This window comes from Tyto alba, unplaced genomic scaffold (assembly GCF_018691265.1).
Source record: "Tyto alba isolate M040663 unplaced genomic scaffold, T.alba_DEE_v4.0 Super-Scaffold_6, whole genome shotgun sequence".
In the NCBI taxonomy this organism is placed as follows: Eukaryota; Metazoa; Chordata; class Aves; order Strigiformes; family Tytonidae; genus Tyto; species Tyto alba.
Window position 1 is genome coordinate 3,381,826 of NW_024881327.1, and position 20,762 is coordinate 3,402,587.

Sequence of the window (20,762 nt, forward strand, 5' to 3'; positions counted from 1 at the left end):
TACTCTACTAAATAACATATCACCTTGAAATCTCTGTGCTTTACCTATTCTGTTCTCCAATTCTCTAAATTTGTACTTCTCTAATATTGACAAGAGCTGTGGGAATTTTTTTGTATCCCACAAATCAAAAGGTAGGACTGAGTTATTTTGTTCTTACCAACATTATTTTCTCTTGTCTGTTTTGTTCTACTCCAGTCCAAACCAGGACAACTTGTTCTATAATAGAGTTTAAATTGTGTGACACTTTATTTACATTCCTTAATTGAAGACGAACAATTATGATTGTATTTTAAGAGTACTGTGAAATCTACTGATGAAACTGCTACTGTTCTTAGAAACTGAAACAACTCAACCATCATAATACCTCAACCAGCATATAATCCATAGTGCATATACAAATACAATTTTAAAAATAATTAATATAAAGCTAAATATACCTACAAAATTACAAGCGATGTAATGCTTGAAACAAGTTATATCATCTTTACAAATACCTTTGATTATGTTATGATCCTGCCTAGAAGGTACTAAAATAAATTGTGATGTTTTACTACTTTTAAACTTTACAATGCGTATGTTCTCATTTCGATAAAATAAGTGTTTTGTATCTGAGATTTAAAGGTTATCTTATTGCAGCAGGGAATACTGGGAAGGGGAGCAAGGTTTAGCTTTGGAAAGTGGGGATAAAAAAGTTACCTAGGTTATGAACACACTCTCAAGGAAAAGGATACTAACTGCATCCTCTGAGTAATAACATCAAAGTTGAAGTGGGGCTGAATGACAGTTAACTAAATTGTGTTTATAAACACACATATACATATGTATGTATAAAATAATAATAATAAAATAATTACTGTGTCTGATGTGAATAGAAGCTACCCTAGATTTCAACAAAGGAAAATGTCATTGAGTCTAGGGATTATGAGGAATACCATTAAGTTTACACAGGTCTGAAGAGTTCCCCGGTTCTCTCCAAATTTCAGTCCGCTAATCTGCCACTCACCATTTTGTGCTGCAGAAGTAGTCCTTTGCCACAATTCCCTGTTCATCAACTCTTTCCCATGTAGTTTTCATTTGAAGTCCAGTTTCTCTGTCTCACCCACCGCTACCAGTATCTCAGAACTCCGAAGTAACAAGCTAGCAAACACAATCTCGAAAGAAGTTGTTGCTGCTGCTAAAAAGACAGCTGAAACCCTGTTTGTTCTCAGGGACTCCCACCTTATCAAAAGACTTCTTTTGACTCTGGCAGCTGGATAGCCCATAACGTGTATCATACCTCTTAGAACTACCCCTAAGTACAGTTACTTTATCTACTTCAGATCCAAACAAGCATCTAAGCTTCAGACTTCTAGAAGCAAATCAGCTTCTCCCTGGCTCTAGTAAGCAAATAAAGTGCTACCTACTAACTTGATGTCAGAAGTGACAGAGACTGAAGAAAACTCAGAAGTCTCTCCCTCCACCCTCACTTGTGCCCAAACAACACTCGCTTCTGAACACCATTTTAGGAGTAAAATCTGCAAGAAGGTGCCAGCCTGAAAACTCACTACTATTAGACATAGAAAGCATGTGCCTTTTTATTGTCTGAGTGTTGTTTATAGAGAAAAATGACCCCCCTCCGTCCCCGCACACCAGTTCAATCCTATAGAATTTTACCAACCCTGAGGTACAGGGAGGGCTCTCCAGTCATTCAGACTCTACTTTTTCCCATGCTTCCAAATGAAGTGATATGAACAGTGAACTGTGATAGTAACCTCAATCCTCACAGGAGATCTTGTACAAAAAAAAAAAGTTTATAATAGTTCAGAAGTATATATATGTACACATAAACACACACAGCGTAGGGTTTTGGAATCACACATGTACTATCTCAAAACCTTCATTACCTTTTAGATTTTTTTCCTTTTATATTTGTTATATTTCTTAGAGATAATTGACACTTTATATAAGCTTGGTAAGATGTCTCTTAGCTTGGTAAGATGTCTCTTAGATTTTCTTTAAGTTACCAGTATATACAAAAGTATAATCAACATCAGTTACAGTTACTTAATTCCTGCACAGTTTTGTATCACAGTATCTCAACTGGTTAGGAGTTAGATGATTTTTTTCTTTTTTTTTTTTTTCTTTTGCTATGGATTTAACTTCTGTTGTTCCAGTGGTGCAGTTAAATAGGGCTTTAAATCAAGACAGCATCTCTTTTCTGCAGGTTAATGACATATATATAAAAGGATTCAATAAAAACATCAGATGTTTGAATGACTTTTATTGTTCTTGATAAAGTGATATAGTTTTGTGTGTTACAGGTGTACACTATTTTAAATAATTTATTGTGCAAGTTCTTAGCTTGCTATGCATAATTTAGAAATTATGGTAAGAATGTATAACTGTCTGAATAGCTCTGAATAGTTTGAATGCACAATGCTGAGGTTATGTAAAGGCTGTAATTCAAAATGTAGGAGAAATTGGATAACGTTTTAATGTGTTGCATCCAAACTGCAACCAAGCCTCAAGGATGGGATACAGTTCCATCCAACAGCAGTTGGGATATATATTTCACTTTAATGATCATATTCTACAGTGTACTGCTACACATCTATGATGAATTTTGCATTCTCAGTTCTGAAGTCTGGTGCCAGTGCAGCTAATTGTTAATTGGTATCGAAAGACATCTTAGCCTGTGTTAATGATGGATAATTCTATACATGTTCAGCTTTCCTTCTAAAACCAGTTACCAGTTCTACCCGGCTCTTGCTTTGAATTTGTTTAGTGATCAGTAACTCGTCACTTTTGATTTTATATTCTTTGATACCATTCTGTGCTTATACTTTGAAGGCATCTTGTATTATTTTTGTCTTGTCCTTTTGGGGGCCCTGTTTTAATTCAACAGCCTTCAAGTTGTGATTTTCTGACAACGAAACCAATGTTTATTGACACAGACTAGTCACGTTAGTAGACTTATTCTAGGATGTGTGATTATTTCACTTTGCAAAAGTAATACTCTATTGGAAGACACATCTATATGTTGATTTATAGATACTCAGAGATGTGACAGATGTAACGCTTTAGTAATGACTTTTTTTTTTTTTTTTAAATTACGGCAATACCACTGATACATTATTAGAATTGCTTAACAAATAGGAACTCAATTTTTTTTCAGCTTTTATGGACTACTGTTTTTAAAACAATTGCAGGTTTTTTTCACTATTAAGTTGGCTGTGTGATGCTTTTTCACTTTGTCATAAGCATATAAACGTACGTAGTTTTTCAGATGTATCTAATCAGTGCTAATCAATTTCCTCGAGTGTGAAATACTGTCTTATGATACAGTTTTCTGTGATATGTCTAAACCAGAATGTTGAAGACATAAAGTTGTCTCAAACTTGTACTACTTATGTTCCAGAACTCACTCCTGCAAGTATTGGAAAACCACTCTATTGAGTTGGTTTTCAGAGTAGTGTAAGAGAATGTTTGCAGACGGAAGGAAGCAAAAGAGTTTTCTTTTGTTTTCTTTGCTGCCTGCTTGAGTTTACTGTTTTGCAGTAAAGCCAGACAAATAATAACGCAGGAGCTTTATGCTTGAGATCCAGGTGTCAAGGTCAGTTCCTAAGTACAGCACAGAGTTGCGTGCCTTGGAGGGAGCCTTGCTTCATTCAGAAGAACTCGGGATTTGAGCCGGTGGACTTAGTAATATAAGTGATTGGAGGGAATAGGCTTTCGGGACATCTTAATGCTCTCTCCAATTACTGACATAGCTACAGGCATTAGCCCATTTTTCAGCCTGTTTAGGTCATTCCTTCTCCTTGATGTGTTTAATCTTCTGGGTCATGTGGGAGCGCTAGTGTCATTGAATAAACACGTTTGTTGTTACCATGTTAAACCTTTAATGACTCACTACATGGGACCTGTTCCTCCCTGTTCTGGACTTTTTTTCGGTAACACCATTCTGTTTCTTGGAGAAAAATTACTTTTTGTTCCTGAATAAAAGAGTTAGTTGTTCAGTGACCATTCAGAATTTAGTTGTATGCTATTGAAATACATATGACTCTGAGTGGCTCAAATTTGGAAGAATAGATGTGTGTATGTCAATTTTTCTACTTCATGCTCAGAGTACAAGATCTGTTGGTTTACTTGAGCCTTATAGCTCAAGGTAAGTCTTACTCCTTTCTAGTGATTTTTGTCCTGCTCACTAGCGAGGGAGGGACCTTAAAAGGAATGACTGTTTTTTCCCTGTAAGCTCAAGCACACAAGATATATTGAGAGTTAAAACAGCAAAACTGAGACTTTGCTGCCTCTAAAGCTCTTTTATTACTTGAAAGTGTTCAGTTACTGCCAAGTATTATTTTTTTTTTTGTAATTTCTTTGTTCAGGTGCTGCATACTTTCTTTTGTTTATCAACTTTCCTAAGTCAAGCTAAGGCAGACAAAAACCCTTAAACAACAGCCTTAAGTGCAGTACTTTCAGACACACAGAACCAAGGTCTTCTGATCTTTGAGAAATATCTAATATAATGGTATATTGCCCTGATTTGAGTGCTGCAGCAGTAAAATAAATTTTCTCAACACTAAACCATTTCTGTCTATCTTTTAAATGTGCCTCTGTGAACCAGTTTCTCTCTGGACTGTATCTATCAGCCTTGTGAACTGTTGACAAGATGCAGTTGACTAGCAATTGCAGATAATTCAGTTTCAGCAAAATTAGTTGTTTCTTTTGGTTTCTATTCAGTCTGGGCTCTAATAATTTATTGGAACTGAGGAGATGGCCTTTTTAATCCTCTTCTATGGTTATCACTATGTTCAGTGTGTTTAACTAATGACTTTTTTTTTTCTTTGTATTGGAGAATGATGTGTCTTTTTTTCATTTACAGAATAAGACTGAAGAACATTGTTTCTTGTCACTGGGAATGATTTATTTCATATAAATAAATCTGTAGATGAACCCAACAGGAAGCACAGATTAGGTTCCATCAAGAAAAAACAGGTTTTTCTTTCTGAAAAGATACTTTGCGAAATGGTTATGAGGGATCTTTTAAATTCTCATTAATATTTTTTAAAAGATAGGAGTAGCAGCATTTTTGGTCTTGTAAAATAGCTAGAGTCATTAAATTGAAAAATGTTCTAGTTAAGCATTTTTATTTTGTCTAAACATGAAATACTAGCTAAAGTTTTAGTACAGAGATTATCTTATAATCATTCTTGCTCCTTTTTAAAATACTACACTGTAGTAGTTTTTCTGGAAATTAAGATATCACTTCTAAAACATACAATCAAAGTTTTATGTACTGTAGTTTAGTGTACATGCAGGTACACTTAAGGAGTACTTCTAGGAACAGCAAAAAATTAGAGGCAAAAATATTAATAATACTGGTCTGTGAATAGATCAGGGATTATGAGATGATGGTAAATATCCTATTTTGAAAAAGTCTGTACCAACAGAGCTATGTTTAATTGGTTCTGAGTTGGGGAAGATATATATGCATCACCAATATATAATTAAATGCCTATGTTTAATATAGAAAAATATTTATCTCCCTAACCTATATAAATACATACCTACATAAATTAATTCTAGGTTGAGGGAAGTAAACTACATTCCCATCCCATTTTTTTATATGTTGACTGATACTGACTGCTGGGTTTGTGCCAAACTGGTAGAGCAGAAGATTCCAGTAAGATACGGCATGGCTGTAGAAGAGAGTCACAGAAGATACAGAAAATTGGTTTAAGACCTTCCCAGCACATCCCAAGGAAGCTTGCAGAATCTTTTTCCAGTTACAGATTTTGTAACTAAATAACTGCTTATGTTGAAAAATGCTTTGCATGCTGTCAGCATAAAAGGTCTCATTCCTAACATCGTTCCTCAGTATTGTGGTGAAGTTCTGAACACTTCAATATATTAGTAGTATTTCTCATCTAAAGTATCTAATGGTTTTATGTGAACTAGTAATATTTTCAGTCTCATGCTTTGTTAATTTGTCTGTGGCCAATGCTTGGGAAAATTTGCATGTCTACCTCTATTTCTATGAAAGACTGGGCAAAGGCAGATGTAGTAACCTACTCAAGTCATTCATCCAGACATGTAATGTATTTTGCACACTCCTACTGGATTTGTAAATTCCTCACGACTTAGTGGCAGGCTAAGTAAATTCATGAGCTACAAAGTATAAGTAAATGAGGCTTTTCCCTAGAAGACAAAGATAGCAGTAGTATCCCAAGTGAAAATAATTAAAATGGGTTTCCTTCTGCATTTTGAATCACAACTATTTAGTTAGTCCTCTCAGTGTTCATACATTTCTCTCTTTAAGAAAAAGCAGCATTTGCAGACAATGAAATAAATGTTTATGTTCTGGAAATCTGTAAAGCAGCACATACATGACTCAGCTTTGGCTTCATGTTACGTAGTCAGATTCGTGACTTGTGATTTCTAAGCTCTATTAAGGGGAGAAGAAACAATATAAAAGATGATGATCTAACTTAGTTTGTCGTTAAGCATGGGATCTTGTTTCATGTAGTACTTCAACAGTTTACCACCTACTTTAAGTATGTACTTGTCCAGAGAAACTAATACTATTCAGTTACCTTTTGCACTCATGCATCAGCATTTGGGATATTGAAATGGAATTCACGCCTGTGGCGCTTGACTAAGGATGTGACCTCAGCCTTAGCGTCTGAGAATGTGCAGTGGTCTGGAGACAGGGCTGCACAGTTTCACCTCAGATTTCACAGATGCCAAACAAGATTGGAGGAAACGCTAGCCTTTGCTTTGTAAATTATGTAAAAAGGTGTAAAACACTGCAAATAAATTTTCAAACAATGCTTACTGGTTTTTAATTTGTTCGGCATGATGGAAGCACTGGGACCTGAGCAAGTATGATAGCAAAAGTTAAAAATTATAATGAGGTGTATCAGTTATCTCATTATCTGCTAGAGCAATTGGGTAATTTCTTAGTAGTAACTTGCTAGAAGACAAAATGTTTTCCGTAAAAACTTGGAGAAGGTATTTGACATTTATAGAAGATACATTAGAGTCAGGGCCTGTAGGATGTCTAAGGTAACATTTCTCAATAACTGGAAGGAGATAATTTAAGGATTACAAAGGTATGTTAACCACTAAAATCCAGCTGTGGTACATCAGTGATGAAATTTATTGTCAGGTATTTGATCTTGTTGAAATGAGTTTAGTTATCTCGCTAAACTTCACAGTACACTTGCACATATTGTGTGGTCTTTTTTCATTATCTTTCCAGTTGATTAAAAAACTACCTTCTTAAGCTTTTATCTAGGAACTTTGATGAGTGTTTAATTATGTTCCCTTTTACATCTTACAAACCTATTCTTGCCCAGCAGCATCAGTAAAACATTTTAATGGCATATGTCATTAATACACAAAGAAATGCTTTATCTTTTGTTTGATTGTATAAAAATGATTAAATATAATGGAAATAAACGGACAGTGTATGTTAAAAATGTCCATATGGTTTTTCATAAGCAATTGTAGTGTCTGCCTTTTCTGAAGTATTTTATTTTTGTTTAACTCAGCATTATACATTCATGAGGTTTGCTGATTCAAATGCTATTTTTAAGGTTCTGTATTACTGACCATATCTGTAAGCTCCATAATTGCGATAGGAGCAAGAAGACATAAAAATGCATCGAACCTGATGCTTTTTATTGATAAATCTAGGACATAACTGTGGAGAAATCTTGAATCAAACAGTAGTTTGCTTACATTATGGCTAGCTTTAACAAAACTAACATCTACCAAGGTGCACTTGAGTAATGTTTAAATTTCTGAAGAAACTGATATGCCTGCATATGAATTTGTTTCATATTATTTTAATAATAGGTATTTTTGTATTTTTACTGTCTGTGAATCTACCCAATTTGCAGTGTTGTTTTGTTCCCCCCCAATCTGGTACAAGCTGCATAGGCTTGACTACAATAAGTATATATAAGAATAACCATCCAGTGTTAATATTCATAAAGAACTTCAAATGAATATCTCTATAATGGGTTTTATTACAGATTCTGGCAAGCAGTTTATGTCTTCACAGATTGTATGTTCAGGTATTGTTGATTTTTAGAAGTCCTCAGCTTGTTTAAAAGGGATAATTTTCTCACAAAAAAAAAATCATACAGACAATGTAAAAATAGGTCCTAATTCTTTCACCACAGCTTTGTTTTACTTCTTAAAATCTGTGCAGCACTCTTCTTAAACAGAGAGCAATAATTTTAACTGCTTCCTTCTATTGCGTTGCAAATATATTGTCCTTAGTAGACCTGTGGTTTTCCTTCCATCCCATTTTCTGTTGCTGCATCTGTTCTTATTTGCTTTATAATGATAATTATGCTGTAATGTCTCTCAGAATCTTTTGTATTCCTTAATTTCTTCCATTTTGGACTGTTTTCACACTAGGGTGTTCTCTCTGTCTCCATGGCAATGAGAGGTAGACCAGAACATTGTTCTGAGCCTTCGCATAAGAGACGACCTGTTGTGAGAAACATACCAAAATCCTGTCCATGCGACTGGCATGATATGGCAGGCCTCATGGTTTATCTTTTTAATAAATCTTTCTCAAGACTGAAAAACAAGCAAAAAAAGCAACAGCAGCAAAAGTGTAGTATTGTAACTGATTTCAGATTTTTCTCCTTGACATGCTAAAAATACAAAAACTTCCATCTTCCTCAAAAAAAAAAAAACTGTTGAGTAGCACTTGTCTTTCCTCTTGCTGTCCTCAGATACGGCTGAAAAAATGTTTTCTAGAAATTGAGTAAGGGCAAGGCCTTTGCAAATGTCTTTCTTAGGCGCTAGGTAGACCCTTAAAAGCTAGACTGTTTCTGTCTTTGTGTCCTCTATGTGTTCTTCACGTCTTTTAGGGCTTCTGTCCTGAACAGAACACAATTTTCATAGCTGCATTATAGAAAAAAAAAAAGGGGGGGGGAAGAGGAGGAAGGGGGGGAGACAAAAAAAAAAAAAGGAAAAAAGGGCAGACAAGTTACATGAACTCCTGTCATTTGTGGAATAGTGAAACATTTGAAGCAGAAGGATGTTTCTCTTCATCAAATTTTTATTTATCATATTTAGTCCAAGTAGACTGATGCAGTCTACCATCCACCCTTTTCTTTAACCTGCAGGGCTTCAAATACCAAGAAAATTGATACTTCCAGTGACTGCTCTGATTTCTACTGATGACTTATCTCAAATTGGTTTGGTTTATTCTTTATTCAACAGGAGCCCAGCATCAGGAATTTCAAGACTAATGCTTCTAAATGATGATAGATGTCTTCAGGATGTTGTAAGGAAAGAAGGAGCTTTTCTCACTTGGCCTTAAATGGATAAATGAAGCTATGAATGATTTTTTATGAAAGGCATGTGTATTATAAAGTACAATGGCAACATACATCAGCCATGTTTTTAGTGCTGTGGGAAGGTATTTCCTTTTTACTACTGAAAGATGTATCACTTGCTGTGTCCCACCGTGAAGATTGTTTCATGTGAAAGAGACTTAGAAATGGAAAATTCTGTCTTGCCTCTGAATTTCTTTCTATGGTTCTCCATGTCAGTCAAATGGACTGTAGTTTTATGGAGTTCCCTTATATCTAGGGTTTGGGTTGTTCCCCCACCTCTCTCTGGTTATTGCTTACTTGTTAGTAGTTTGAAAAGAAACTGTTTCTTAAGTTGTATAGCATTGATACAAGAGGCTGAATAAATTGCTGAAGTTGGTATTTTTCCTGTATCAGATACTGTTCTGTAGGGTTCTTCTAATGAAGTGTCTCAGAACAAAGATCCAGTTTGCCTCCCTTGGAAGTGGCACCTCCTTTTTCTGCTGCAAGGCGAAGGTGTTATTATCAGATATAGGACAATATATGAATTCTCTTTTGACTGTTTCTAAATATGTTCTGGAGTATGCTAAAAGCCACTAAACAGTATTTTCTTGATCATCAAGTTGTTTCCCTTATACATAATTTGAATTGCTTTTGTTCAGAAAACTGTAAGTTTTCACTATTTCAAGACCAGAAAACTTCTCAATATATTTCTTATTCTTGTTTCAAATAGTGTCTTCAGTTTTGGAATTAGTATATGAGCCAATCAGTAGATCAGTGCAATCAGCATCTATTTCCCAATTTTAAACTATGATTTTTATATCACGTAATCGGCAGAAATCTTAATGAAAGAACATAGCTATCATATGGTCTTGCTCTTAAAAGTTTGGAAATGCAAATGAATTTTATATCGTGTAGTCTTCAGAAATCTTAATGAAAGAACAGAGCTATCATATGGTCTTGCTCTTAAAAGTTTGGAAATGCCAAATTTAAAACTGCCTAAGTTTAGTTTGTCATGCATGCTTTATAATCATTAATGGCATGGCCTTTAATAAATTTGCATACATTGTTTATTCGTAAGACCCCCGATCTGTTTACTGCATATAATAAAATGAAATACTCTCCATTATTTTGTTCTATTCAGCTTGTTCAGTTTGTGACCCTAGTCTTTGAACTTGTCACTCAAACCATTCTGATGACAGTGATAATTTCTCTTGGATTTTTAAAATGATCTTCAGACCACAAAATGCTGTAAATATTACTCATGTTCAGAATAGGAAGAAAGGTAAAGAAAATGAGGTGCTATTCTCATCTTTAGTAGCAGGAGGGATGAAATAAAGATCATGAGTGTACGCTCTTTAGAGTCATAACCTTTGATCGGAGAATTTAGCAGCCTATCTGTCATTTTTATAACATTTGCCATACACAGAGTATGGTCTCCATTATCTCTGAAGTACTGGAGCACTGAATTTAGCTCTTGATCTAATTGGGTTCTGGGCTTGATTTTAATTACATTAATTCATCATAGATTTGCATAGAAGATTTTATATTTTTCTTAAAAGCAAGCTGAGAAAACCCTAGGAATTCCTATTTAATGGAATATTGACACAATTTCAGTGGACTTGTAGTTCTTAAAGCCCAGACTTGGTTAAAGATGAACTTTTCATGTCATTGTATTTTTTGACATTTATAAAATGTTTTTGTTTCAAAACATAATTTAAGCTAGAAATTTGAATTTTCATTTGACAATAAATACATTAAACGGCTTCTTTTTAGTTCAGTATTTTTTATAACCAAAATAAGTATTTCACGTGCCTCATAGTGTTTTAGAGAGAAGACTCTAAACAGAGAGCAAGCTCTGTATGAGTAGTAGAAGCCCCACTGTTGTTTGGGGTGCCAGGTATGCATCACGTTCCATAGAAGGAAGTTTCAGCATTATACAGCTGCCTTGAAATAATGAGGGGAAGCTGCCAATTTTTGCTTTGCTTAATTTGCAAGTCATTTCTTTGAGTAAAAAGAACCCGAATGTCTAGCAGTCAAAATTCATCAAACTTGATATGTTTCTAGAAAATTGCTATTTGTCAAAACAGTAATTTTCTAACAAAAACCTAAGTGAACAAGAAAAAATTCCATGGAAATTCTAATGCATCATTATGCTAACCTCTGCAATTTAGGCTGTAGAGGTTACCATTATCTATGTGGAAGACACAGGTGAAACAGTTTAAAAGTGCTTTTCTATAATATGTATTGAGAGATCTGAGACCTAGAAATTTAGGATTGCTTTCCAGACTATAAAGAAGACATCTGTGGGTTTGGTTATGGGTTCTTTGCAATCCGGTTTCCTCCACAACATAATTATTTCTTTACATTTCTTCAGACCTCTTCCTGTACCAGTCCTGTCTCTACCGTTCTTGATTTTTCATCCTTTCTTTGCTTGCCTAGGCTTAATACCACTATCACTTTGAGATGCACAACTGAATTCTTTATTTTTCAGCTGATTTCCACTTCTTTCTTTTACCACCTCCTTCCAGTTCACTGCTCAAAAAACCCGTCGCTAATGTTGCCTTCCTCCTCTTCCTTATTTTCCTTCATGTGGCAGTTCCACCCTATTCCCTACTCTACATCTTACTCTTATATCCACCCTACTCTCCTACTCTGTATCTTATCTCCTGCACAGTTATCAGTCCTGTTCTACCCACTTGCCTCCTACTGTCTGTGTTCCCAAATCTTAGTTTCCAGGAGCTACTTTGACTCCTCTGTTTACTTACGTTATTCCAAACCCCTCTTTTTGTTTAGTGTGCTGTAAGCTTCTCACTTGATCTACTTACTCCTTTTGTCCCCAGTCATCAGTTAATTTTTTTTCTGTTTCCATTCATCCCAGTATTAGAAACTATCATATACACATATGCCAGTTCAGCTTTCCAAGCAGGAAACATAGGCGAATAAAGAAAATAATACATTGCAAAAGGATGGTAGAAAATAATTGTTCATTTTCTTCAAACATCTGGAGTTAAGAGAATTGACATACTGTAAACAGTCATCTATTCAGATAAACTTTTGTTGGAAGGTAGCCTTGAGGGACCTATAATCTAGCCTCCCACTAAGAGTTGGGGCATTTGCAACACTGGATTGATCAGGTCAGCTATGGATTTTTTTCCAGTCAAATCTTGAAAACCCCCAAGAACAAAGATGCTGTGATCTCCATGTGTCGCTTGTTCTGCTGCTGTACTACGCTCCTACCAAAGAAATTTTCCCTCCTATCCAGCATGAACTTCCCCAGCTGCAATGTATGTGATCTTTGCACCTCGTTTGAATCATTTGGCACTGCCGACAAGAGCTGGTAATTGTCCTTCAGATGGTTGCAGTCAACCATCCATTAGCCCTCTCGTTTCCAGACTAAATTAATCTAGCTCTTTCAAATTCTCTTGCTGTCCACCGTAACTCCTCAAGTTACTGAGGTCTCTCTGGATTGAGCTGTTGCTATTTGTTGTGTCTGTTCCCACTAGGTGGTTAAGGCACGCTCTGTGTTCTTATCCGGGTTGTTACTAAAGATGTTAAACAATACTATCCCCAGAACTGACTTGGGGCTGATTGGGCCATCGGTGGGATACCAGTTGGATGTTAAGCTGTTAACCACTGATGTAATCAATTTTCAGCACGCTTAATTGTCCAGCCTTTACTTTTTCAGCTTCAAAACGAATGCACTGTGGGAGACTATATCAAAAGCCTTAGTAAAGTGAAGGTATGCTACACCCACCATTCTCCTTGTGCACAAAACTGTTAATTCATTGTAGAAGGCAGTCTGGCTCATCAAGGACTGTAAATCCTTGGTGGGTCTGCACTGAGTATTTATTCTTGTCTATCATGTGCATGGAGAACAAAGAGGATGTTTTCCGTTGATCTTTACAGGGACTAGGGTGAGGCTAGCTGGCCTGGAGTTCCATGCATCTACTTTCTTATATTTTATTTTTTAAGATACTAGCTTTTATTTGAGTTCCCAAACTCAAAACCCTATCTCCCTGATACGGTTCGCGGTTTTTCATAGGTACAAACCATAGCATCACAATCATACTGACCATCTCTTCTAACATATTTGGGTAAATTCCCTCCAGCCCCATAGATGTGATCTGATTTCTCTGTACGGTCTGTTACTGTTCTGATTCTCTTGGCTGTCCTCCAGACCGTGGTATTCCATGAACAGGTCAGGGAGTAAGTCTTGCCCTTGTTGCCAAGGCTTTGTGCATTAGTAAAGAGGCACCTGAGGAAACTGAACAGCGACGTTTCTGAGCAGGCATGTGGAAGCCCCACAGATGGCCCTCTACCTCACATATGTCATCTGCTTTCAACTCTTCTCTCAACTCTGTTAGACTACAGCTTTGTCTTAAGGCCCTCCTCACAAGTTGAATCTTGATAGCATAAAAGGAGGAGCATGGCCAAAACTTTGTGTTTGTTGTGAAAAGATGGTTCTTTCTTTTTTTTTTTTTTTTTTTTTAAAAAAAAAAATCATGTTGAGAAATGTGAGATGTACTTTTAAATAAATGTTTTAAATTTTACTGGGATTTAGAAGCTTATAGTGTTTGTGCTTCGATATTAATTGCTTTTAAAAATGTTTTTCACTATTTTCTCAGTATTTATGAATATAAGGTTTAGTAGGCATTTGATATTTCTTGGCAAATGATTTCAAGACTCTGCTATTAAAACCTGTTGTTAGTAATGCTGCTAGTACCAAATAACCTCCACAGAAAAATTACGGAATGAGACCTGTGAAACAGAGAGGGCTGAAAAGTGGTGGCTCTTAGCCCAGCCTCATCAACGGTACTGGAAGTGTGAGGCGAAGAAAGGGAATGGGATAAGCATGGAGTGTGGGGAGCAGAGTGCCAGAGTTGCTGGAAGCAGCTATTGTTTTTAACCGTGCTTTGCCAGCCCCGTGAGAACAGGCCTTGAGGGTGGCATGGCCAAGGAGTCCGGAGCCACGGAGGAAGCTGCCGTGAGCCTCCCTGGGGGCTGGCACCGAACAACAAACTGACATCCTTTCACCTGCCACTCCAGCACCCCACTCAAGGAGGCTAGGTGCCAAACAAGTAGGAAGGGAGTTTAGCAGCAGGGCTTAATATCACCTACAGGTGTCAGGTCCTTCACTACCAGAGGAGCAATACTGATATTACGTCTGTGATGCTTCAATATTTTGGAGTTTATTTTCTCATATTGATGCTTTGACAGATTAAACTGATCTTTAAGATTACCTGGTTCCCAGAAGTACTAGATATGTAGTGCCACTGCCTTTATCTGTGTTTGAGGTGCTTTATGCACTGAAATACGTGGTTTTGGCTAAATGAATTCTATTTCTAATGAGAGACTTAATCTGGGGAAAAGGAGTCAAATCTGACAGTAGTCACCTTTATATGCTAGCCTGCAAAAATCTTCTAGGCTTTGTTTTTAATTATTTCTTAAATAAAGTAATAAATCTGATTTTTTTTTTTTTTTTTTTTTTTTTTTTTCTTTCAACATTTATTTACTAAAGAAGGGTTGATGCTCTGTGCTTTTTCGGAGTGTTGGAAAGGAATCCTCAAAGGTGGCTTCATGGGAAGCATAAGATACATCTCAGCTGGTGAGAAGTGGTGGATCGTGTTGAGAAGAAAGTATACAGTCAAAAAATTAGCTAGACAAACAGTCCTTGCCCTCCTGGAACCAGTTCTGTTTCTAGTTCTACTGCAGGTCCTTAGCTATGTGGCATCACATAAGGCGTGTGCATATTGTCCTACAGATTAAGCAACCTATTGAATGCATCTGGGACAATTAGTAAAAAAATGTGCTCAGGAGCACATGGTTCATCCAGGCTTCTTGCCCTCACAGATATTCTGAGACGCATAAGATGCTGCAATAGTAAATATGGTCCTGGGGAGTGTGGTAGCTACCTTACTCCATTAAGTGCATTATGTTGCAGTTAACTAACTCAACTAATGCTTCACATTTATACAATAATTAGATGTCTGTAGGGCAGCAGAGATGAAAAGCAACATCTGATAGGCAGGCGGGAATCCACATGCTGCTGAAGAGCACGTCTGCATCACGGATGAGGGTTCCAGGCTGGCTTAGATTTCAGGTTGAAGAATTTCCCAGTACACAAGCATTATGCATTTTTATGGTGCACTTTATACTTTTGCAGTTATGGTTTATGTTTTGGGGTAGTACTCTTCTTAGATGTGTCTGGAGTATCTTAGTTATTGTGTGTATGCCGCCTGTGGCCCTCCAGTTATTTGGGGAAACTGCAGTGTTTAGGAGTGGTAGATTTCCCATATGTTGGAAGCTTTGATGATGTTTCATCTTTTTATTTTCGTAACGCTTCTCCATGTGACCGGCAATTTAACAGTCTACAGGGCAATGGCAATCTTAGGTCCTGGAGCAAGCTATAAGTGGAAAAAAAATTTCCAGACACTACTGGTGCTAACTTTCATTTTCCAGCACTGTAAAGAGGTTAGGACAGAGGTATCAGGTGACAACCCTACCACAGCTCTTTCAGTGAGACTTAGAATATAAATATGTGTTACGGAGCCACTTAGAAGGTTTGGTGCAGATGAGTCAAACCCTCTGCTATTGGAGAGGTGTAAAGATGTGAAGGAGAAGTAACTTGGTGAGCTAAAGTCTGCTGCAGAACTGAGCTTGAGGCGAGTGGAGGGCTGCTATGTGGGACTGTTGGTTAGATTCAGTTGGCTTGTTGAAATGGAGTCTGAAAATAGCATAGCTCCTGAATAGCAAAGACCTAGCCTAAAAGACATGAAGAGCTTTCAGATCAGATGAGAAGCAGATGTATGTACTTGAGATGCAGATATAAGAAATGGAGTAGAAAAACCATTAAGAACTCCTTGAAATTAAAAACAGCAAAATAGTCTCATAGCTAATGGCAGCAAGGAAAAAATCTGAATCTTTTACTGTAGGTTTTAAGTTATATCAGGGAGCATGTGCAGCCTGAAAGACCTTGGTTTCAGAATTGTCAAAATACGATTTCATGCCTATCTACAAATTGGAGTATGTAGCTATTCTTTGATAAAAACAAACAAATCGCTATGTAGGAATAGGGAGGCCAGCAATAAAATATATTTTTTGCATTATGAGAAGTTGTATAAAATTTTAGTGGAATTTTGCATGGGCAGAACTTAGTTGGGCACTGAATGAAGTTCAGGAAATCTTGTATCTTTCCTGCTTTGGTAACTGTTAGAAGTATTGTTTCTTAAGCAGCACCTCACATTGAACAGCCCATTAGACTTTTCCTTAAACTGGCAGTTTGTAGGTCACACAATAATAATATTATCCCTGCTATGCAATCTGTGCTGTGGCAGTGAAGTTATACTTGGATAAAATATAAATTCAGGAAACTGCTTCAATTTCAGTGGATTCTCTGACATAAATCGGCTTTGATTTTAATGTATAGGCTTTTAATGCATAGGTCCTACTAGAGGTAAAATGGGAACATGAAACAAGAGCTGGATTTGCTTTATCTATTTTTTTCAGGTCATCCTTGGTCTGAAAATATTTGTGAGGAAACTGCCCTCCTTGCCCTAGGAAACCTGCTGTTCTCTGAGTCAGACCCATCATATCTACCATGTATCTTTAGCAGTATAGATTTCTGATGGATAATAATTCAAGTGATAGCAGCATCTACAGAAAATGTTGCAGAAGAGAGATTAGTGAAAAGATGTAACAAATGCTCTACACAAGAAGGAAAACAAATAGGATCATATTTTTGCGCATCTCTACTGAAAATTGAAAGCTTCTGCTGCATAACTGCATTTTCAGATAGGATTTTTTTTCAGTGAGCTTATTTCTCTGTTACTATACTTAAGTGTGTATTTATTAGAATTCATGTAGCCTCTGCTTTTTTAAGAATGAGAGAAGAGTTCATGTAGAAGAATATAGAAGTCCAAAAAGCAGCCATAAAAGTGTTTGAGGCAAAATACCTTTTCTTTTTAAAGCTTTTCTGATTAAGCTGGTTTTGGTCATTATGAATATTTTTCTTTAGGCTGTCAGATTTTCAGACTACATACATGATTTTTTTAAGGTAATCCATTTTCAGGAAAATAAAAAATATTTTTTAGTCTCAAACTGCATATGTAATTGTAGCATGAGCTTTAATTCTTCAGTATGACCCTGATTGAGCATAATGTTTAAACGTGCTTAATTTTAAGTTTATGATATTAAAGTAATTTAATTCAGTCATACATAGCTGTTAAAAGTGATTTATGTGTATTTCAGACAGAGACTTGAAAGAATTACTGATATTTCATGTAGTTTTAAATGGAGCAGTAAGGATGACTTTTCTATTTAAAATGCATGGATACCTGTAGCTAGAAAATCTTGAAAAAGTGGTATGGTTACTGTCACAAATATGTGACTTTATTCTGTACACTTTTACAACCTGCCCTTTAACATGTTCAGGGCAAAGGCAAGGAAACCCCTGAAGAAAATCAGAAGTCATAGGCTCTGACCTGAGACACTGCCTTCTGCGTTTATAGATTGTTACTTTGGCTAGAGGTGCTGTGATGCTACTCAGCCTTCACTGTAAACTGTGTATTTGTTCAGTCTGGTTTTAATTTTATATTAAAATGAGGTTTTGTAAAGTATATAATCATCTTGATGATATTCTGAAGAGGATATTGAACATTATAATAATCAAACTCTTATTGACTGATAATCAGGGAAGTCTGAATGTGATAGGAAGCCAGGTTCTTATAGATGTGATAGGTTAAATAACTTTAGGAATATTTGTAAAGTTGTGGAACTGCAATTTATTGAAGCAATTTCTTAATCTGTGAACAAATTAACTATTTTATTTTTGTTTTAGAGGCACATTAAGATTTTGTTTAACATTCAGTAATGGACTTTCTTTAAGTAACAGGTGATTTGAAAAATTAACTCTTTAGGAAAATCAATATAGCTAGAGATGGTAGATGTATATATATGGAAAATTATGGATGTATATATATATGGAAAATATATCTATAGAAATATATATAGATGGAAAATTCCATGCAAAACATAATCCATTCAAACCATAGTACAAATCATGAAAAAAAAAAACAGTCCCCAGAGCCTAAAAAGAAAATGGAGGGGTAGGCATAATGAGGAGAAGAATACAGAACAAAATAGTGTTATTGTGTTTTATATAGATATGTAGTAGTGCTTCGTCTTGAATGCTCTGCACAGTTCTAGTCATACCATATCAAAAAAACAGACTTGGAAAAGATTCAGAGAAGGGTATGGAGTGACTTTGTAGACAGAAGTCAGTCAGCTAAGACTTACTTCTTGAAATGCTTGAGGGATGTTACGTCTGGGATCTGTGAAGTTGTCTGCAGTATAGAGATGAACAAGAATTGATTGATTGTCTGGTTGGTTTGAGGCCAATGTGAGTATGTGTAATTTATACAAGATGCACTTCTATGTTATTCCTTAAGCATAATGCAGAATGCTTTGCCTTAGGGATTTTGGTTTCAATTGGGATGACTGCTCTTTTGTTCTAATAGCCTTATGTTCTAGTTATTCTAACTTTCACCATTTTAATTATAAACATATTGTCTGAATAGACTCATGGTGGATGAATGTTGATGATATAGCAGAAATTGAAAGAGAGTCTACCATTTCCATGGCTTTTTCAAGAATTTAAAGTTTTACCAATGTGTGATTTATGGAACAGCGTTGCATTAAAGTTGGCTTAAACCTCTTCAAAATACCAGTGTAGGAATAACATCTCCATAGTTACTATTAGGAGGGATATAATTGGACAATGCTATCATAATTGTAATTTCTGCTTATCACTTGCATGTTTGCGTTTGTTTTTTGTTTTTTGTGTTTTTTTTTTTTTTTTAATTATTTAATATGTCTGTCTATTTACTTCAAAAAATATTAATTAAAAAGGCAAAAAACATATGCTGGTTCCTAGATTGTCAATCTGTGCAGCATCAAAGGAATGTATAAGTATTGGTATAGAATTATGGTTCTGTTCTGCACTTTCAGATTTTGCTCATTTCTCTCTTCCTCTTTCAAAGCATGCATTCCTATGACAACATTTTTACTAATAAAACATCATCAGTTAAATACAGTTTAGGCTGCAACCACTTTTTTTTTCCCTTTGAGGTAAAAATGTTGAACTATTAAACCCCAGAGAGTTTTTTATTCCTGTAAAGATGTGCTTGATGCTTGATCATTTTTAAGTTGTTATTATGTGGTTTTGACAACTGTATGAGACTCACATTTTCCCAGTAGTTCAATTTTATATGAATTGAGGTTTTTTTATGGTGGTCTTGGTGATTTTTTTATCAAGTGGGATGAGACTGCTGGATGTGACAATAGACCTACTGCAGATTGTGAACCTTAATTTATTCAGATATTAAAATGTTGGGTACAGTCTTTTAAATGTTTTGTTCTAGAGAATAGCGAGTTAAATAAGGACGAAATAATAAATAATTCTAGTAATTTTTCTTCTCTACCTGTTATCTGAGGTGTGCAGATCAGTTTATTTACGTCTCAGCTATGAATTTATAAGTTATCTAATTCAAGTTTTTCCTTCTTGAAATTGTAGCCTAGTACAGCTGATGACATAATTAGGAGGATATTTTATGTTTAGGAAGATAGAGCTTATGTTTATAGAAAACAGAGCTAATTAGACTTATTTAATGACAGATCTTACTGATGTAGTTTAAAACTACATAGCAGACTGTCTAAAATTCATGTGCCATTCTCTAAAATGGAGTTATATTTTATTAATGACTACGTTGGAGCTTTGGTTTTGAATAATTACTGGAAAATGTAATTAAGATTTTCAGTATCTTAGAACTTAAATTGCAGGAAAACTGTTGTAACATTTTAAAAACAATGTTAGAAATGTTACCTGTATAAGTACTGTGAGAAATACTTTTTCTATTTTAAATTCTAGTAAGTAACATTGTTTGAATAGCATTTTTGCTTAACGAGTGCAAATGACCTATGAATTACACTGTTTTATTCTATATGAGTAATTTGTCCCATTATGATGACTGTAATGTTTTTCTTATTTGTTTTTTACTGCTTGCCTTTTCTAGGAAGTAGAGGTTGGTATACATCTTGTGTCTTTAATGGTTCTCTGAGCTTTTCATGTATAAATTGATTTCTTACGTTTTACTAAATGTAGGTTGTTTCTTCTTCTCCAGGATGATTATTTTCGTACATGGAGTCCGGGTAAACCATTTGATCAAGGTAAGATTCTGCTACTAGTTATTTGTGTGGGAGAAAGTTTAAGTATTTATAATCATCATTTTACGTCTGTGATTTTTGCAAACTTTTATTGATTAGAGGCAGAGAAGGGAGCATTAGGAACCTTCAAAGTAGCTTAGAGTTTCCCTCATATAAACAAGTTCATGAGGTTTGGGAGGTTTGGTTTTGTTTTATTTATATATTTAAGTTAAGCACTGTTGC

At 35.6% G+C, this 20,762-nt stretch overlaps 1 protein-coding gene across 4 annotated transcripts in view; it reads left to right on the forward strand.

Moving 5' to 3' along the window:
* The window catches only part of SPOCK3 (SPARC (osteonectin), cwcv and kazal like domains proteoglycan 3), a 214,475-nt gene that overhangs the window by 60,857 nt on the left and 132,856 nt on the right, over positions 1 to 20,762 (forward strand). For 2 of the 4 annotated variants that reach the window (XM_042808123.1, XM_042808125.1), the window contains exons 3-4: positions 20,390 to 20,398; positions 20,498 to 20,543. In XM_042808123.1, coding sequence (XP_042664057.1) covers positions 20,390 to 20,398; positions 20,498 to 20,543 — 55 coding nt within the window. The remainder of the gene's footprint in view (positions 1 to 20,389; positions 20,399 to 20,497; positions 20,544 to 20,762) is intronic. The other 2 variants (XM_042808124.1, XM_042808127.1) reach the window with 1 other exon arrangement.